The sequence below is a fragment of the Glycine max genome, chromosome 1, assembly GCF_000004515.6.
Source record: "Glycine max cultivar Williams 82 chromosome 1, Glycine_max_v4.0, whole genome shotgun sequence".
Taxonomy (NCBI): Eukaryota; Viridiplantae; Streptophyta; class Magnoliopsida; order Fabales; family Fabaceae; genus Glycine; species Glycine max.
This window is the reverse complement of record NC_016088.4, coordinates 6,994,092-7,015,891: the sequence shown is the minus strand read 5'-3', so window position 1 is coordinate 7,015,891 and position 21,800 is coordinate 6,994,092. Positions and strand designations below refer to the sequence as shown.

Sequence of the window (21,800 nt, the reverse complement as noted above, 5' to 3'; positions counted from 1 at the left end):
TATGAATAAATCATCGTCTAAATTATGATTATTTTCATATATGCTTATTAATTTGAAAATTATAATTATTTCTATATCCTAACATAATATTTAAAATTGATTCTTAAGTACCTATTAATTTGAAATAAAAATTTACAAAAATATGAATAAAATATGTTTATTAATTAAACGTCAATAAATTGACAATAATTACGGCAAAAACAAATACAAAATTGAAGTTGTTTTAATAATATGTTAAAATTGATAATGTAATATTTAAAATTGATTGTTAAGTACCTACTAATTAGGAATAAATCATCGTCTAAATCATGATTATTTCCATATATGCTTATTAATTTAAAAATTATGATTATTTCTATATCATAACATAATATTTAGAATTGATTCTTAAGTACCTATTAATTTGAAATGAAAATTAACAAAAATACGAATAAAATATGTTTATTAATTAACGTCAATAAATTGACAATGTTTACGGCAAAACAAATATAAAATTGAAGTTGTTTTAATAATATGTTAAATTTGATAGTGTAATATTGAAAGTTGATTGTTAAGTACCTACTAATTAGGAATAAATCATCGTCTAAATTATGATTATTTCCATATATGGTTATTAATTTGAAAATTATGATTATTTCTATATCCTAACATAATATTTAAAATTGATTCTTAAATTTGAAAATTAACAAAAATAGGAATAAAATATGCTTATTAATTAAATGTCAATAAAATATGTAACGAATTGTCAACCAAATGGTCACTTTCAAACATAGAAGTGAAGATAGACACAAACGAATTTTAGATTGACTGTTAAATCAAACAAATTGATTTTAAATTTGAAACTTGAATATAGAAATTTGAAATTGTGACTTCCATATCAATATTTTAAATTGACTGTTCAACCAAATGAATTGATTTTATTTTCCATAAATTAATTTCCATGACTGGTCCAAAATTATGTGACCCCGATATAAACAACACCACAGTGTAAAACTGAGTGAAATAGAAATGCAACTATTTCCTAAGTATGAAGCTAATTAATTTTCCGTAATAGAGCAATCACACATATTTCCATTAACAATAAACGGGAAAAAAATGACAAATTGATATATAGAACGATATAAATATAATAAAAAAATTGACACAAATGTTAAACAAAAGTATAAAGTAATCTTAGCATAGGAGTAAATTTTAATTTAAAATATTTAAATTTAAGGAAACTTATAAGACCCACAAAATTATAATAAGTAACTCATAAACAAATAATTATGTAATGTAAATGGTCTTAGGAATCTATTAAAGAAAATAAAGAGGTTGTTGCACTAACATTAGTTTAATATTAATCCCTCAAACTTCCTAATTGATCATTATTTTTTTATGATTGAAAATGAAAATTAAACGTTAACTCATCATCCTAACATTTTTCTATTTCTCTAAAATTTATTTATTAATTCAATAATTTATTGTTATACAGGTTTCAACTAAAGTAACATGAACACTGTTCTTTTTAAAATATATAATAAAATTGTATATATATGAAATCCAACCATTAAAAAAACTACATGAAATTGATTTGATCAAACACTCAACATGACTCGTATCATCTATCGTTAATAAAATACAATATTAATAAAATACATTGTCTAGAAATCATAATTATTAAATTACAACTTTAAACTGTTAAAACAAAGTAACATAAAAATTTCTTCATCAATCAAATGGGGTCATCATCACTCCAATTTTGCTGCTTCCTGATTATCTATATTAATGAATAAATATAATTCAAGTTGCGAATGTTGAGAGCCTCTGCATCAAAATGTAAATTGAAATCCCTGTAACCCAAAAAGAACCATAAACAAAGAAGTCCAAAACTACTATATTCAATCATCTGACCATATAAATAAAGGATGACATATATGTGATAATAAAGCATGTCATATATTTGAAAATCAAAGCTGAAAGTGTCTAACTCAAAGGGATTGAACAAATATAAAAATATAACCCATTGAAATAACTCAGCCAACATTAAAGGAAAAAAAAAATATAAAGGCATAACACCCAAAAAAACTTAAGCTTTTGGGTTGCGAAAAATAAAAAAAACAAAAAATAATTACCCAATGGTCCAAATATAAATCCAAAATGCAAACGCAAATTGTAGAAGGCTCATAAACACAAAAAAAATTTAAGTTTTTTGCAGTGCGAGAACTCAGTAAACAAAAATAAAGGGAGAACACCCAAAAAAATGAAAGCTTTTGTCTTGCGAAAAATCATAAAACCCAAAAAAAGTGAGACATCGGAGAAGGCTCAGGTTCACAAAAAAATTGAAGCTTTTGTATTGTGAGAAACAAAGAAACAAACAAAACATAGTCAGAGAATCAAAGAAAACAAACCTGTATGAAATAAAAATCGAAGCTTTTTGTAGATAAAAATCACAGCTTTAGTGTCTTCTTCTACCTTCCCTGCATACAGTAATGAAGGTATTGTGAGAAGTCAAAAAACAAAATAAAAAAAATTTAAACTTTTTGTAATGTGAGAACTCAGAAAACAAAATAAAGGGAGAACACCCAAAAAAATGAAAGCTTTTGTCTTGCGAAAAATCATAAAACCCAAAAAAAGTGGAACATCGGAGAAGGCTGAGGTTCACAAAAAAATTTAAGCTTTTGTATTGTGAGAAACAAACAAAACGTAGTCAGAGAATCAAAGAAAACAAAACCTGTTTGAGATAAAAATCGAAGCTTATTGTAGATAAAAATCACAGCTTTAATGCCTTCTTCCATCTTCTCTGCATACAATAACGAAGGTATTATGAGAAGTCAGAAAATAAAATAAAAAAATTTAAACTTTTTGTAGTGCGAGAACTCAGAAAACAAAATAAAGGGAGAACACCCAAAAGAATTAAAGTTTTTGTCTTGCAAAAAATCATAAAACCCCAAAAAAATGGGTATAAGAAAGAATGAACACATTTGAGAAGGCTGACCAAGATGAAAAAATTTAACTATAAACCAAAAAAACAAAGAAAATGAACTCGTACTCGTGGAGTTTTCAGATAAAAACTACAGTTGTAGTGTGCTCTTCCACCTTCTCTGCATGAAATAGAGGTTAACTAAAAAAAATGTAAGCTTTTGTATTGTAAGAAACAAAGAAACAAAGAAAACGTAAACAGAGAAACAAAGAAAACAAATCTGTTTGAGATAAAAATCGAAGTTTTTTGGAGATAAAAATCGCAGCTTTAGTGTTCTTTCACATTCTCTGCATACAATAATGAAGGCAATGAGAGAAGTCAGAAAACAAAATAAAAAAATTTAAACCTTTGTATTGTTAGAAGTCACAAAGAAAACGAACTTGAACTCAAAGAGTTTTGAGATCAAAATGACAACTTTGGTGTGTTCTTCCACCAAGAACACGATATAGAAATGAAAATTTGGAGAGGAACGCAAATACGATATCGTTGTCATGGAATCTGAGATAAAAATCACAATTTTGATGTAAAAAATCACAGCTTTAGATGTAAAAAAACAGGGAGAATGTAAAAATGGAAAGAAGGACCAGAGAAGGGAGAGATAGCAATTGGGGAGAGAGAAATGAGAGAAAGTGAAAATGGTAAAAAAAAATGGTGTTTGAGATTTATGAAGGAAGACATAAGGAAAAGACGTACAACAATAAATGAAAATGTTAAAACATGTGCCACAATAAATGTTTGGCATTTCGGTTATCCAAGCGCATCGGGAAAAAAAGAACGTATTGGAAAGACTTGGAATTGGAAACACATCATTTTGTAGGTCATTCACTTGAGTAGAATGTGACATTTTTGGGCGGGAAAGTGGGTTAACTGCAACGTTGCACGTAGACATCCAGGACCTTGTTTGTATAGTGATAGATGATAACGGAAAATTGTGTTTTAGTAAAAAAAAAATCTTGTATGTTTCTAAAAAAAAAAAATCTAAGCTGTCCCACCCATGTTGGCAAGACATATTTCAGCGCCGCTTGTCTCGTTTTACGTTGTTGTGTCAGTCATTATCGCTGTCGTTATCACTTTCACTTTTGCAATAAACAATGGAAGCAGTGTTGCGGTTTCCCCATGGTAGTAGCATACCCGTATCTTATTTTCCTTCCAAATCCGCCATTTTTCTCAACAAAAGCTCTCTTTCCATTAAATTGTGTCGAGTCATTGCTTCAACTGCTTCCTCTTCTCCCCCTCCTTCCTTTCCAATAAGGTGCTTTTTTTTCACCCACGCTTCCTTTTTTCGATGATTTCTATTATGTTTCTGTAAAGTCAATACATGATTATTATGTGTCATGCCATTGATAAATGTTGTGATAATGCCCAGTGAGCTAATTGTCTAACCTATGTCCTCTTTTGTTGCTGAACAAGGCTTTTTCGCTTCATGAATTTTATGGCTTTCGAAAGACATCTCTTGTAGGTTCAGATGTTATGGCCTTCATTATGCATTCGGGTATGGTGGAATGGATGTCACCAATCTCAGTTCACTCATTTGAATTTGAAATCTGGGTATCCAAAAATCTTGTCATTTCTAATCCGCCCGTGTTTTCAGATGAAGATGCACAAAACAGTTCATCTAAATAATGGATTATGTTACATTCTATACTATGTTAAAGAATCCAAATAATGGAACTTAGTGAGTATTGGGTTACCTTCAGTTCACTCAATTCATAATTGATTAATGAAAATACAGCCATAAAACTTGTGCTTTCAAGAACAAATAAGCATACATAAGGTCCTTCTCTTTCTGTGTTTATAATGCATGCATACACAAAGTATAATGTATATCTGCATGTGTATATGTATACACACACACACACACTTGTAATCTCCTATCCACAGAGCAGCTAGAGACTTTTGACCAGAAGAATGCAAACATATAAATGTTCAACATTTCGATGCTCTCTCAATGCTTTAAGCTTTTGGTTTAATGATGATTTATTAATTAATATTATTTCTGAATGTCTTTATCTTTAAATTGTTAAGGTCCCTCTGTGGGATCAAGTGAGAGTTTCTTTTACAAAAGGATATAAACCTCTTTCATTATGAAAATTGGGATTGGAATCTAGAATTTCAGCATTGAGAAATGGAAATTACAGCAGTTAGGTAGAAACTACAACAACTGAAGTCTCTGAATTCTTTCCAACCTCCCAAAATTTATCCTTCCAATTTATATTGCCATTTGCTACAAATGAATTCCCTCCATCTCCCTCTAGACTATCAGCACGAATATTCCCTTTATTTCTCCTTATGTTCTCCTTACCCCAATGTGTTAATCCTCCCTTTCTTTTGAGTTTATCAAAATAATGATAATTTAAGTCCTCGATTCACTTAAACCTTAGAAATGGATAGTATTTTGCTATCATGTAGATCAACTTTGAACAGTTTCTTTTTGTATAGACATACTGGTAAAAAGAGGGTGGATGAGAGTAAGACCTTGACTTTAGACGGCATCAGGAACTCTTTGATTAGGCAGGAGGATAGCATAATAGTCAGTCTTTTGGAGAGAGCTAAGTATTCTTACAATGCAGATGCATATGACAAAGATGCATTCTTCATGGATGGCTTTAATGGGTCTTTGGTTGAGTACATGGTCTTGCAAACTGAAAAGCTTCATTCACAGGTTATTACAATTCTGAGACAGTAAAAATATGGAATAGCAAAGAGTCATGAAATCATCATTTAACTGATTCTGCTTGGCTTCCCTTTGGAAATAGGTGGGAAGATACAAGAGCCCGGATGAGCATGCTTTCTTCCCTGAATGCTTACCTGAGCCAGCGCTTCCACCTTTGCAGTACCCGCAGGTTTTGGAATTCTATCTTCTTTCATTAGATAAAAATTCATTTGGTGAGAAACAGGTTTCCTTCTTCTAGCCTCATGAGAATAGTTAAGCTTTCCCTTTTTTTTTATAAGATAGATGGGTGAAGATTGGTTAATGATTGTGCTTGTACTTACTCTTTTTAGTGAGAATGAGAGACTGTTTACTACCTATTGGCATATCATAATCATAGTAGTATATTAATGTCGCATTTAAAAGTGAAGCAACTTCAATTCTTATTTTGAGAGAACCAGCTGCTGTATAAAATGGGGGCATCACCTCTTCAATTTAAAATATTAAATTCTTATAATGCTTCAATAGGAATGCCATGTGTACTTAGTTTTTTGTGTTATGAAGAATACTTGATTGTTTTGTTGCCCATATGTTACACGTGAGTCATCTGTGCTCAAAACTCAAGAAACAATACCTGTATCTGTTTCTCTAAGAAAATGTTGTGTTTACGATTATATTTTCATATGTCCATAAAGATAAAGTCATAAAATTGTAAAATAGGGAGAAGAAAAATGGACATAGAATTTAACTTGATTTGATCTACAAAGAATTATAGGCCTACTGTCATGGGTCAAATCGAGAGAAAATCCGTCAAATTGCTAAAGATTCACCAAACTTTGCGTGCACTGCACCATGAGCGTTTTTTGGATTAAGTCGCATGTCAAGCCTAGCCCATGGAGGACATACAAGCCACTTTATAAAACATACTTTCTTCCACTTGATTGTCAATGCCTGTCTATAGTCCATACATTTTAGTTATTCCCTAATAGTAACTCCTTCAGTTAACTAAATGATTATCTGTCAATAAAAGTTGTGCCTTGGTGACTTGTTGGTCATGGGTTCGAATCCGGAAACAGCCTCTTTGCATATGCAAGGGTAAGGCTGCGTACAACATCCCTCCCCCATACCTTCGCATAGCGAAGAGCCTTTGGGCAATGGGGTACGAAGTTTAAAAGAAAATTGTGTTCCTTTTTTAGCTTATGCGTTGTATTTCTGATTATATTTTGACTAATCTACCTTCAATTGTTCCTTGTAATTATACTAGGTTCTGCATCACTGTGCTGATTCTATCAATATAAACAATAAGATTTGGAATATGTATTTGAAGGATCTCCTTCCAAGATTGGTAAAAGCGGGAGATGATGATAACTGTGGATCTGTTGCTGTTTGCGACACTCTTTGCTTGCAGGTACTAATTAAGCTTCTTGTGTTATAGAATACTTTTTTATTATTTTCAAAACTCTATAAGAAGCTGAAGTGTGATAGTTACAATAAACTCACTAAAGAGGTTTTAGATTGTTTATATACAAAATCATAAATTTAGCGCGTCATTTATACTAAAACTTGGACCAGCTGGAAACAATTACACTTTACACCTTTCACCTTCCTACTACAAGTCCATGAGCACCTACTTAAAAATTAATATTATCCTAATTATATAATAATATTTAACTTTCTCAACATTCCCCTTCATGCTAATTCTCACAAACATCAATCCCTATACCATAAAAACTTGTGTTGTTAGGTGAAGGAGCATGGATGTCTTTTTTTTGTTACATTTCTAGCTCACCTCCTAAGGGGTTGGTCTAGTGGAGCAAGGGTCTTGCCTATAACAGGTCACAAATTCGTGCTCTCTCTCATCTCTTTGGAGCGAGGTAAATATAACTACCTTTATAAGTTCTCTGAGTCTGGGGGCTTTCTCTGCCTTGAAGTGAGACACCATCATGCCTTCCTCCTCAATTTTAAGAATGCCCTGGCCTAACGGTAAAGTTGTGCCTTGGTGATTAGTTTTTTTTCTAGCACACCCCCTCATAAAAGAGCAATGAATGATTTTATATTACATCTTAAACATGTCCCCTCACACGAGTCCTTTGGCTTGAAACATGGATGATGCATAGGCTAACCCTGCCCTGTTCTGAAATCAATGTTATCAATGGCGGAAGGCCAAGGCTTATGAATAATTTTACATTACATCAGTTAGTCATTGAGGAAGCACTGAGGAGTTATTTTTCTAATATTATTTTTCCTGATTTGTTTTCTTATCTAGTTCGGGTTATTAGTCTTAATGTATTTGTGCGTTTGGGATTTTTCTAGTAATACTATTACTATAATAACACTTGACCTTACTATTAGTCTAAAAAGGACCGTTGGGATAGTATTTTGTTTCACATCATCATGCATTACATCATAATAATATTGTTAATTGTAAGTATTTCTTTTATCTTAGATGCTTTCCTTCATGTACACTTAAGAAACTCAATTCATTTGTAAGGATCTTTTTCTAGGTAATAATAAAGTGTAGAGGGAGAGGAGGTTGATTCTAAGGCTGCGCACATGCCACAAGCCTCAGCAAGAACTTGCTAAGGATCTTTTATCCCAAAGTTGAAATCTAATGGTGCTTAGACAGTTTTAACCATTAGTATCAATTTGTGTGCAAAAGAAGCTCACTTCTGTTGCACTTAGTACTGAATGTAGAGTATATGCACCTAAACACTAATATAACGTTCAGCTCATTGACTTCTGAAACATGGTCCATTAAGTATCCTGAGTAACAAAATGATTTAGCTAAGTTTTTAATATTCTAGCTCTACTTTCTAAAGTTGATTAAAGAACAGCTGCTAATAAACTTTACAAGAAATTTACAATTAATAACAGTTCACTGTACTCAATAGTGTAAGAGCATCAAGTGAGTGGTCCTTTAATTCCCATTCTTGACTCTCTGAGCATTTGATATCATAATCATGTAACGGTAGTTCAGTACAAATTCCGAGTTTTCGCTATAATGCTTCGGCACCATTACAGGCTCTCTCAAAAAGAATCCACTATGGCAAATTTGTTGCTGAGGCAAAGTTTCAAGATGCCCCTTCTGAATATGTAGCTGCCATTGAAGCGAAAGTAAACTTTTGCATACCTGATTCATTTTATTTTCCATTGTGATTCTAGATACCATACTTAATTTTCTGATGCTACATTAATCCATGCTTCACAGGACAGGAAACTTTTGCTGGATTTGTTGACATATGAAACAGTGGAGGAATTAGTCAAGAAGAGGGTAGAAATTAAGGCAAGACAATATGGCCAGGTGGTGAAGATCGGTGAAACAGGTGATATAGCCACTCCTGTGTATAAAATCAAGCCAAGTTTGATTGCAAATCTTTATGGAGATTGGGTAATGCCTCTCACAAAAGAAGTGCAGGTAGAGTACTTGTTGAGAAGACTTGACTAAACAAAGAAAAGATGACCCAAACAGAATATGCATGGTAGGGTATTTGTAGTTATCAGTAAGGGATGGCCTGGGACACTTAGACTACTTTGTAAAGCTTAACACTGGACAACAATGGTGCTTTTCTGGTTAGAGATGGGTGAGTATTTATGAAGCTAGTTTAATGCTTAAGTCAAACAGCAAGACAAAATAAGGATAACTGTCTTTGTATACAAATAAGCGCACTTAAAAACATCTCTTAATGTATGGATGGTATGCTTATCTAAGTGTTTAGGCTCAACAAGGACATATTGTCCACAGCCTCCCAATTATGCAGTTGATATTATCAATTCAATGTGGGATGAGACAAGTGATTAAGAATTCCGTACAAACTCCCCCTTTTTTTATGTGTGGATTTGAATCCTTAAAGCTTTTATGCCACTTTCTTGCTTGGTGGACAACTCTCTCCAAGCAGATCTCCTAGTGCCTAGTGCCTAATTGAGTAAATGCAATTGGATAGAAATACTTATGATTCAAACTTGTTTAGTAATCTTCTAAGTGGACATTTGTTGATAGTTTCAGCGTGTTATTGCCACTTTCCTTATGGTACTGCGATGTCTCTCCATTTTATCACTTTTTTTCAATGTTTTTTAAAATGAGACTAGTGATTAAATGGGTGAAGATATTGATTCAAAGTTCAATGGTTCAACTATAGTTGAACTGGTTATATTTGCTAATATTATATGATATTTTAAGTAATAAACTAATGAATATAAAAAATTAGGATCTAAAAAATTATAAATGATTAAATTATATGTTTCATAAGATAAAATTAATCATAATTGACAAAATAATTTATGCTATGATATATTTAAGTATGTATTTTTATTTATCTAAAAAATACTTTTGATTAAATAAAAAATAAAAATGTATATAAAAAAAAAATTGAAAAGACGGATTCAACATTGGTTTTAGACCGGTTTGACCGGTTCTCTCTGATTCTAAATGCTCCAGTTTTATGGGGGTGTTCGGTCGGTCACCAAACCAATTACCAGTTAAAAATAGTTTTTTTCCTACCAAAAACAACTATATAAGTATAAGATCTAATATATATCTAATAATTGATAATTTAATTATGCTACCTGTGTCCTATATATAAGACCTGTTTTGCTTTATTGTTTGTCTATTTTTATAAAATTATCTTCTAATTGTTTGATGCATTAATTATTTGTTTTTTATAATATCTTTAATTAATTACACTCTCTCTTATTAGGATTGGAGGATAAAAGAAGTCACATTAGTTAATTAGGTGAAAAACAACTATATGAAGAGAGAAATGAAGCATTATTTTGGAAGAGTAATAAAAATTATTGATAAATTTAATGTGATTAATTAAATTAATTATTTTTCTTAAAGGGTGTAAATAAATTGAAAGGATCTTATATATAGGAATGGAGGTAGTCGATATCTTCATTATTATGGTAACCAATATTAAATTAAATACGCTAGGCAACTTGAGCTTGGTAAAGATGGGTAAAAAGTTTTAAAAAATGTGTTATATTTGCTATTGATTGTTAGCATTTCCCCCTGCATATATTCACATTTCACAGGTCGATGTGTTTAAGATGGTCTTGTATAGAGGCAATGTGGTACCCAAAAATGAAGGCATGCAAGTAGGTGAGAACAGGGAAGTATGCTAAGCAGTAATTTTTTCTTTTTTTTTTGTTCCAAAGCAATACAAAATAATTCTCCTCCATCTAGACACATTAAAAAAATGTTTTTCAGGAAAAAATTCAGGTTTGAAAATTTTTGGCTCTTAGAACCTGATCTAATGATATTATTTCAAAAATAAATCGTTGCACCAAAGAGATGAACAATTGGAGTAGAGCTCTAAGAAGGCAATACAAAGACCAAATTGAAGTTTGTAGACATAAGCTTGATGTTATCCGCCAATCACATGATTCTAATGATGTTTTACGTTTTTTCAAAGATCCAAGAAAGCTAAAAATCCTTATATCTCAAGAGTAGTCATATTGGTGTCAGGGGCAAAAGTTCTATGACCAAAAGATGGAGATATCAATTCAAAAAAATTTCACAAATCAGCAAGTGTTTGGAAAGCCACAAATATAATTTCTTCTCTCACTCATGAGGATGGAACTTTGGTCCATAACCTCAAGGATCTGCCTGATGTAACTACTTATTTCAATAATTTGTTTCAAGCTAAGAATCAATTACCAAGTAATCAATTACAAATTGTTAGTACAAGGAAAAAAATTCACTTCTCTTGAAATTTGGCAAGAATTATCAAATGAATCGATTACCATTTTAATTAATCAATTACATAAGCTAGAATGAAGTCTTTGTGGCTCAAGATAATCGACTACCACATTTAGTAATTGATTAGACTGCGTCTGGAAACTTTTAGAGTTCTTCATGTGTTGAAATAATCAATTACCACATTTGAAAATTCATTTCTTAACCATAAAAACTTGAGAAGCTCTCTCTGAAATGAGATAATCGATTACCACAATCTGTAATCGATTACCATGTTTCTGGAAATGTAGAACAAAGAGGGATTTGAATGAATTAAGCGATTACCACATTTGATAATCGATTAATGAATTAATCAATTACGACATTTGATAATCGATTAAATCAGTTTTATTTGTTAAAATTATAAATACCACATTTGATAATCGATTAAATCATTAGTGACTCTTGATTCAATCTTATCTTTTAGAAAACACATTCTAAGAACCATCTAAGGGTATTATGCATTTCCACAAGGGATTCATGTTGATCAAGATTCATTCATTCTTCATGATGGTTTGATAATCAAAGGAAAAGCTTGAAGATGTTGTGATATGCACATCAAGGTGTATTCAATCTAATTTCGATTACTTTCTAAATTTTGATCTTGATTAGGGTTATCAACGGTTTGTGTTAGTTGATAGGGTTTCAACTTCTAATCCTTTTCTTGTAGGGTTCAAGGGAAGAGTAGAATTTTAGGGAATTGCATGTGCATGGTTTTGTACTTGGTTCTCTATTAGTGGAAGTTCTAAGGGGTCTTAGAACAATTGAATGTAAGTCCTCTTGAGGACTAAACCAATATAAATTCTAAGTGTGATTCTCTCTTTCTCTAAACCTTTATTTTGTTTTTCAATCTTGATAATGGAATTGATATGAAAGGGACATAAAACTTTGTTTTTCATTTGTTTGTGTATTAATTGTTTTCATTGATTGAAAATTTTTCACAACAATTTTTTGAGAAAACCTTGATTACAATGAAGGGTATGGTTTAATTGAATTTAAATAACGATTAGGTAAATATTTTGAAAAGAATATATTCACCCCCCTCCCCTTTCTAGATTTTTGGTTATTCCAACAAAATGGTGATTTAGTTAGGCACATATCTCCAGGGAGAGGTTTAAGGCAAGGCGACAAACTATCACCTTACCTTTTTATTCTTTGCATTGAGGGACTCTCATCACTTCTAAAATATCGTTAGAGGAAAGGTGAAATCCATGGAGTGAAGGTGTGTAGAGGATCTTCTATCCTCTCACACCTATTATTTGTTGACGACTATTTTCTTTTTTGCTAGGCAGATGAAGGAGAAACAAATATTCTAAAGAACATTTTGGATTCTTATAGGCAAGCATCAGGCCAAATGATCAATCTCCATAAATCTAAAAGTTTCTTCAATTCCAACACTCCCACAAATGTAAGGCATGAAATATCTTCTTCTTTGGGAGTTTCAGAAATGATTGGATCAGGTAGATACCTCGGGCTACCATCTAACATTGGAAGAAAGAAAAAAAACTATTTTTGGATACCTCAAAGACAGACTCTAGAATCACATCAATCACTGGTCCACTAAATTTCTTTCAAAGGCTGGTAAAGAAATTCTCATAAAGTCAGCTACTCAATCCATCCCTACTTATTGCATGAGTGTTTTTTTTTTTTTCCTTCCACTATACAAAATGAATTAGATAACATAATGATTTCTTTTTGGTGGGAAAATAAAAAGCAATCAACAAGAGGAATGCATTGGTTAAATTGGGAAAATTAACAATGAAAAAAAATCAAGGAGGTACGGATTTTAGGCACTTTCATGCTTTTAATCTTGCCACGCTAAGGAAGTAAGGTTGGAAACTGATGACCAACCATGATACTATTGTTTCTAAGGTTTTCAAAGCTAAATATTTTCTATCAAAAAAAATTGGATGCTCCTCTTAGACATAATCCAACTTTTGTTTTACATAGTATCAATGCTTCACGAGTAGTGGTGAAGGAAGGTATGAAATGAAGACTTGGAAATGACTTCTCTGTCAAAGTTTGGAACCAGCTGTGTTATCTTCCCAAGGACACCAATGCATCACATCTCCTCTTATCTCTAGTCTTGAAGATCTAAATATGGGTGACCTTATTGAACACGAGAAAAATGCTTGGAACATAGATCTTGTTGACACATTTTTTGATGCTGTAAACTCCAACTGAATTTAGCAAATGCCACTCTTCAACATTCATGCGGAGGATGAGTTAATTTGGAGGTACAATAACAATGGTTCTTACAATATTAAAAGTTTCTATCATGCTATTATGAATAACATAATTGATAATGACCACTTGAAAGTTCCTGGACCATGGATGACTATTTGGAAGCTCAAGAAATCACCAAAAAGAAAGCATTTTGTTTGGAGATTCTTAAGAGGTTATTTACCAACAAGGAAAAGGCTTATCAAGCATGGAATTGAATGCCCAACACACTGCCCATTTTTCTCCACCAACATAGAAAATGATTGGCACCTGTTTGTGTTGTATGTGGTCTAATATTAGTTGGTTAGTTGGGGGGTTAGTTGACAGCCTTAGGTAGTTATTTTTCTGTTATTTTGTTAATAACAAAAGGCATGTTATCACATGTATATAAGTTATGTTTTTTTGTTAATAAAAGAAGATAGCTCCATTTTGTTCCCAATTTTATGTTTTCACAACAAATTCATCTTCTTCATTTATAACAAGTGGTATCAATAGCTGAGTTGAGATCCTAAGAGAAAAGAAGGAAGAAAACCATGGCTCTTGCAAGAATGGAGATAGAAAAATTTGTTGGTGGAATAGATGATTTTAGCCTATGGCGGGTGAAGATGAATCCATTGCTCTTTCATCAAGGCTTGGATGCAGCACTTTTAAAGGAAGCAATCGCAAAGATAGAAGAGAAGAGACATACAAATGTGACAAAGAAGGCTCACAGTGCAATCTTACTCAGTCTTGGAGATGAAGTGCTTTGGGAAGAGGCTAAAGAAAAGTTTGCCAAGGCGGTTTGGGATAAGCTAGAGGATTTGTACTTGAAGAAGTCCCTGGCAAACAGATTATATCTCAAGAAATGTTTGTATGCTTTGCTGATGGAGGATGACAAGCCCTTGATGAAACATCTGGATGATTTCAATATGATCATCTTGGACCTTAAAAGCATTGACGTAAAGATAAATGATGAAGATCAAGCCACCATTCTATTGAGTTTTCTTCCCAAACATCATTCTATCAATGGATGAGGTCAAGGCTGTGTTGAATTCAAAAGAAAATCAAAAGGAGAATGACTCCAAGAAGGAAAATATTGTTGAAGGGCTCATTGCAAGTAACAAGAATCAAAAGAAGGATTTCAAGAATAAGAAATCAAAGTATAAAAATAAGAAGAAGAAATGTTTCCTCTGCGACAAAGAGGGACACTTCAAGAAAGACTGCCCAAGCAAGTCAAGGTTCAATGAGTGGAACAAGCACAAAGCAAATATGGCTATGGCTCAAGAAGGATATGACAGTGCAGAGGTTCTTGCTGTATCAGAAAAGGATTCTCAAAAGGAATGGATCTTGGATTCAGGGTGCTCATTCCACATATGCCCCAATAAAGGTTGGTTTGAAAATTACAAGCAAATAGATGGTGGTATTGTACTACTAGGAAATAACAAGTCTTGTAAGGTTATTGGGATTGGTTCATTAAGAATTAAAATGCACAATGGAATAGAGAGAGTGTTAGAAGATGTGAGACATGTTCTAGAATTGAAGAAAAATCTGATTTCCTTAGGCATATTGGACAAGAAGGGTCATGGCTACAAGTGTGGTCGTGGTAGCCTTGAAATCTATAAGGGGAAGAATTTGATCATGAGAAGAGTAAGGAAGAATGGATTGTATTCCTTGGTTGGAAAAACAATTATTTGTTGATTCTTCAAATATTGTAATTGATGACAACACATAGTTATGGCACCACAGGTTGGCACATATCAGTCAGAAAGGGCTGGATGAGTTAGCACAACAAGGTGTTTTAGGGCAAGGCAGGATTGAGCCACTAAAGTTTTGTGAGCATTGTGTGCTGAGCAAGGCAAAGAGGCAAAAATTTCCCACCAACACTTATTTCGGCAATGAAGCTCTTGATTATGTGCATATAGATCTATGAGGACCATCAAGAACTGAGTCACATGGAGGGGCAAGGAATTTTTTATCCTTAGTAGATGACTTCTCTAGAAAGGTTTGGGTTTTCTTTCTAAAACACAAGAATGAAGTTGTCAAGGTGTTTGAAGAATGGAAAATTTTAGTTGAAACTCAAACAGGAAGAAAGGTGAAGAAATTAAGGACAAATAATGGACTTGAATTATGTGATGAAAGGTTTAAAACCTTATGCAAATAGAATATTATTGCTAGGCACTTAACTATGAAAGGGACACCACAAAAAAATTGCTTGGTGGAGAGGTTCAACAAAACCATGCTTGAAAGAGTTAAGTGTATGTTAAATCATGTTGGTCTACCAAAGTCCTTTTGGGCAAAGGCTATAAGCATTGTTGTGTATTGCATAAACAAAAGCCCATCAACTGTCATGGGCTTTAAAACCCCACAGGAAGCTTGGAGTGGCATGAAAGCTAATTATAGTGAGTTGAAGACATTTGGTTGTATTGCTTATGCTAATTTAAAGCAGGATAAGTTGGAACTAAGGGCCTTGAAATGTATCTTCATAGGCTATCCATAAGGAAAGGGATACAAGCTATGGTGTTTGGAACCTGGACACAAGAAGTGCATCATCAATAGAGATGTAATGTTTAATGAACTACAAATGGCAAATTTAATTATGCCATTCAAGTCTAGTGGAAGTCAGAGTTCACAGGTTTTGGTGAAGTCTGAAGAGAGTCTGACTACTCAGACTTATGAGGAATCAATTGTGGCAAGATACAAGTGTGTCCCTGCACCTGGACAAGCAAATGAAAAAGTAGCTCAGAATTATTGGTTGGCTAGTGACAGGGAAAGTAGGACAACCAAACCTCTTGAAAGATATGGTCATGCAAATCTGATCTTTTATGCTTTAATAGTTGGAAAGGAGATTGAAGATTAGGAGGAACCTCATTCCTATGATGAGACCATAAGTAGCAAGGACAATTCAAAATGGATTGAAGCTATGGAAGAAAAAATGGCTTCTCTAGAACAGAATCAAACTTGGACACTTGTGGATTGTCCTAAAGGGCAGTTAATTGTTGGATGCAGATGGCTATTCAAGAGGAAAGAAGGTGTTGAAGGAGTTCAAAGTGCAATGTTCAAAGCTAGGCTAGTAGCTCGTGGGTTTACTCAAAAGGAAGGAGTAGATTTTGCAGAAATCTTAACATCTATGGTAAAACATAGTTCAATAAGAGTTCTTCTTGCTATGGTAGTTCATTTTGATATAGAGCTTGAGCAGATGGATGTCAAAATAGTTTTTTTTGCATGGAAAGCTAGATGAGATCATTTAATGAAGCAACCTACTGGTTTTGTCAAAAAGGGTGATGAACAAAAGGTATGTTTGTTTAATCGGTCCTTATATGGTCTTAAACAATCTCCTAGGATGTGGTATAGGCGTTTTGATGATTATATGATTAAAATTGGATTCTCTAGGAGTGCTTATGATTGTTGTGTGTACTGAAAATGTCACAAGAATGGAAAACCAATTTACTTGTTACTCTATGTTGATGATATGTTATTGGCCAGCCAAAGCATGATTAAAATTGCTAGAGTTAAAAGATTGTTAAATCTAGAGTTTGAGATGAAAGATCTTGGACATGCTAAGAAGATTCTTGGTATAGAAATAACCATGAATAAGAAGGAAAAAGTGTTGTACCTATCTCAGGTATAGTACCTCGAAAAGGTCTTGGAAAGATTCAATTTAAAGGGAGTAAAGTCACTTACCACTCCCCTAGCACAACACTTTAAGTTGTCTGAGGAACAAGAATCAAAGTTTGATGAAGACATAGCCTATATGCAGAAAGTGTCACATGCTAGTGTTGTTGGAAGTATCATGTACTCCATGGTTTGTTATACGCCAGATTTGTCATACTCTATGAGTGTTGTAAGCAGATTTATGGCAAATCCAGACAAAAGGCATTAGGAGGCTGCTAAATGGGTTTTGAGGTACATATCTGAGACCATTGATGTTGGACTGAAATATGTTAATCGAGGTGAAGTTCCTATTACTGAAGGATATGTGGTTATGCTTTCAAGGTGTTTGGAAACTTAGTCAGTTTGAGGGCTAATTTGCAATCAATAGTGGCCTTATCCACTACTGAAGCTGAATACATAGTAGCTAGTGAAGCTTTAAAGGAAGCACTATGGTTAAGAGGCTTGGTTTCAAAACTACTTCAAGTGAAAGAGCCAAAAATCACTGTAGTACACTATGACAGTCAAAGTGCAATGAGTTTGAACAAAAACCAAGTGTATCATAACAAAACAAAGCATGTGAATGTCAAGTATCACTTCATTCAAGATATGATCAATAGTAAAGCTATTGCTATTAAGAAGATATCTACAAGTGAGAATGTTGCAAACATGCTCACAAAAGTTTTACCCTATGAGAAGTTCAACTATTGTTTAGTTGAATATTACTTTTCTAACTAAGCATTAGACCAAGGTGAAGATTGTTGTATGTGGTCTAATATTAGTTGGTTAGTTGGGAGGTTAGCTAGCAGCCTTAGGTATATTTCTATTATTTTGTTAAAAACATGCCATAACAGGTATATAAGTTTTATTTTTTTATTAATAAAAGAACACAACTCCATTTTGTTTCCAATTTTCTGTTTTCACAACAAATTCATGTTCTTCATTCATAACAGTTAGTTGACAATTATAAAGTCAATCAGTTTTGGATTTTAGCTGGCCTTTGGACTCACATCGATTGCAAAATTCATGCAGCCATAGACATAAAAGATTTGTTTTTTACTATTCTGGAAAATGTTAATAATGATCTGAAATGCAGAATTTCTATTGTCTTGTGGTCAATTTGGAAAGCTAGAAATGACAAAGTGTGGAAGGAGATTGATATTCCACCATCAATATCACTCTCTTTTTCGAAACATTTCTTCTCATAATGGAGCTTTGCAAGAAACATGCACATGCTGAGAAATACACCTTCATAAGAACCTCCCTTACGTGATTTGCAATGGCAACCTCCAGCTCAAGGATATCTCAAATGCAACATATTGATGTTGCAATTTTCCTAGATATTCACGCATTTGGCATAGGAATCTGCATCAGAGGGGATCAAGGTAATTTTGATGAACTTCACCTCCAAAATGTTATTCTCGAGTCTGATAGCAAGATGGTAGTAGATGCATGCAAAAGTACAGCAAAAGGAAATTTTGATTTCAATGTTGTAATAGCTAAATGTAGAACTTCCCTTTTTAATATCTCAAACTACACAGGGTGAGTTTTTTAAGGAAACAAGCTAACCTTGTGGCTCATTCCTTGGCTAACTTTGTGGCTCATTCCTTGGCTAGGACATCAAGACTTTATTCTTGTAACCACATTTTTTATATTATTTGTATTCAAATTCGGATTATCAATGAAATGCCTTTAACTGTGCTTTTTTAAAAAAAAAAAAAAGCAATACAGGATAATGCTCTAATCCAGCATATGAAAAAGGGAAGAAAAAAAAAGTGAGACGCTTTAAATGGGTTATCCACAGTACTTAGACCAAAGTCTAATAAGTCAGCAAACAGCTGGAGAAAACTATACAATCATGCTTGGATCTGTGATCTATCACCATTTTCTTCTCAATAATTGGAACCTTCCATCCGAATGAAAATAAATTCGTTTATGATAGTGCACGGTCGGTGTTATTAGCCTTTTGAGCTGGAAAATACAAATTTCTGACCCCACACCATGTGTATTGGCAAATATTTTTATTATCACATATGGCTTCCACATTAGCTTACATTTTTAGAATTAAGATATTATCATAACATTCTCAATGGTCCCCTTTGTAAACTTAAAGGTGAAAAGCAATAATGGAAAACAAGACCTGTCGCCAAAATTGTAGGGTAAAAGTAGCACACCATAAAGGTTTGAACAGAAATTTAATTTCTAATTTATCCTAATTAATTAACGATGCATACAAAAATTCATTTTCCCTCGTGAGATATTACACAACATATTCCTTTAATCTTCTTACAAAATAATGCAGCAAATTAATAGAATTATATAATTTCTCAAAAGTACTAGCTAGATAGTACTACGAGTTGTGTTATAATAATTGAATTTTCATTCACTCACGTTAACTAAAAAAAGTACTTAGCGTCTAAAAGATGTAGATATATCTATAATAAGATAACTTGAAACTTACATTGGGTTGAAAGGAATTGTATTAAAAAATCTAGTAAATTTGATCCTATAATTAAGTAAAATTTTAATTATAAAGTGTGAGTTGGGTGTTATTTTATATTTCTCATTATTTTTATATTTGTGTTAACGGTTCCTTTTTCTATTCCTATTAGATTTCCTTTTTCTTTTATTACGGGGTTCCTGTATTCTAGAACAAATAAAAATCATATCCTATCATATCCTATTATGTTCCTATACAAAAATCATATTCTATCATATCTTATCAGGTTCCTATAAAAAATCATATCCTTTTTCTATCAGGTTACGTTCCTATATAATAATCATATCTTATCATATCTTATTTAAGTTCCTATGCAAAAATCATATTCTTTTTCTATCCGGTTTCTTTTTTTTTTTAACTTTCGTATTACCTTCCTAACCAAACAAAAATCATATCTTTTTCATTTCAAGCTTTTAGGCAGAAGTAATTAACATTCTGTGTTTAACCTATTATAGAAGGTGTGTTATTTATTTTTATTTTTTTGGTAAAAACAATTAGGAATATTAAAGATTTAATATGAAGAAGACTTTTAAATAGACTACGGCTAGGCTTTTAAAAAGGTCAGGCCGAACCAAAATAAAAGTCTTTGATAGGCTATAGGTAAAGCTCAGACCTCAAAAATTAATCGTAGGCTAGGTTCAGACCTTTTAAAGTCTGGCCTGATCTATTTCCACCACTATCTATCAGTTAAACTCTATGCAAAATAATAATAATAATAATAATAATAATACTTTTTAAAAAAAATCTTATTATCTTGTGATTAAGAAGACTAGCCTCAACTCAAATATGTGAAGCTACTTTTTTAATAATCTTTTTTCATAACAATAATAATCTTTTCTTAGTATGTGAATTTTACTATTAAATTTAAGATTATATTTGGAGAATTTTATTCATTTTATTTAAAAAATGCACTTTATAAACACGATCTGTGTATTCTATCCATCAATTTATAGATTAAATGACACTGCATATTCTCTTAAATTAAATTTTTCAACTATGTAAAAACTAAATATTCATTTTTAATATAAGTATTTTATTATAGTTTCTTTTTTACTGATGCACTTGATATATATATATATATATAAAATAATATATTTAGGCTAAGCAAACAAAAGATATTTTCGTAAAAAAGGTATTTAATATGTATGGTTGAAAAATTAATTTATTCGTTGAAACAACTGACAATCAACGGCTTTCATTAATTACTTTTTAAAAATTTAAAATTTAATGCTTACTTGTACAGCTAGTTTATCACTTTTTAAAAATTTAATAATATACACCAGTTCTTCGCATATGGTTAAAGCTTGATTCACAATAGAGAAATGATACTTGGAATTGGATAATAAATTATACAACAAATTTTACAATTAATGAAAAAAAAGGTGACAGGTTTGAAATGTAATAATAATAATAATAATAATAATATACAAATTCTTATAAGAATTATTATATGTATATCTCTTTAAAAAAAACGGGATAAACTAGTTAAAAATTAAAATTTTAAAATTGATAAGTTAATTAATTAAATTAAATTATAATAAAAACTGTTAAATTAATTAATAAATATAAAATAACGTACAAAAATATATTTAATTACTTAATTATAATTTAAATGTGGTAATTATATATATATATATATATATATATATATATATATATTGAAATAATTATGGCTTTATATTTTATTTATTTTAAATAACTTATTGTCTTAAAAATTAGAAGAACCTCTTTTTAATTCTATTCTTATCTCTAAATTTTAAATTTATATTAAATAAAAATGAGATAATGTAATATATATGTTATAATATTGTGAATTTGTGTTATAAAGAAATCATATTTGATGACAACATAAAATTAATTTTATTTAATATGAAAAAGTAAAAGGTAAATTATGATGAAATAACAAGGACAAAATGACATCAAAATTTATAAAACTATTCTCAATATATTTTATCCATAATTATCAATACATTTTATAGTCAATTTTAACAAAAAAAATTATTTATTGATTTTTAATTAATACAAATAATATTTAACATTCTTTTTTTATTTGTAAATATTTTAAAAAATTGTACTTGAAAGAGAAATGTGGGATCACAACGCC

The 21,800-nt window shown here is 31.6% G+C and overlaps 1 protein-coding gene and 1 long non-coding RNA gene across 3 annotated transcripts; one reads left to right on the top strand and one right to left on the bottom strand.

Moving 5' to 3' along the window:
- Positions 1 to 1,585: 1,585 nt before the first annotated feature.
- On the bottom strand, positions 1,586 to 3,862 carry LOC102669096 (uncharacterized). The gene is made up of 4 exons (XR_412680.4): positions 3,032 to 3,862; positions 2,714 to 2,782; positions 2,391 to 2,459; positions 1,586 to 1,832 (listed from the first exon to the last, which is right to left on the bottom strand). It is a non-coding gene; the product is annotated as an uncharacterized lncRNA (long non-coding RNA).
- A 96-nt stretch (positions 3,863 to 3,958) lies between these two features.
- LOC100780534 (chorismate mutase 3, chloroplastic) lies at positions 3,959 to 9,320 on the top strand. Of its 2 annotated transcripts, none has more exons than XM_014773489.3 (6): positions 3,959 to 4,214; positions 5,402 to 5,624; positions 5,719 to 5,805; positions 6,940 to 7,020; positions 8,634 to 8,726; positions 8,821 to 9,320. In XM_014773489.3, the coding sequence occupies exons 1-6, from the start codon at positions 4,054 to 4,056 to the stop codon at positions 9,055 to 9,057; spliced, it is 882 nt and encodes a 293-aa protein (XP_014628975.1). In that variant the 5' UTR covers positions 3,959 to 4,053; the 3' UTR covers positions 9,058 to 9,320. The 2 variants fall into 2 exon arrangements, with proteins under 2 accessions (XP_014628975.1, XP_003516314.1); XM_003516266.5 differs by having other exon boundaries at positions 3,961 to 4,214; positions 6,877 to 7,020.
- Positions 9,321 to 21,800: the final 12,480 nt, after the last annotated feature.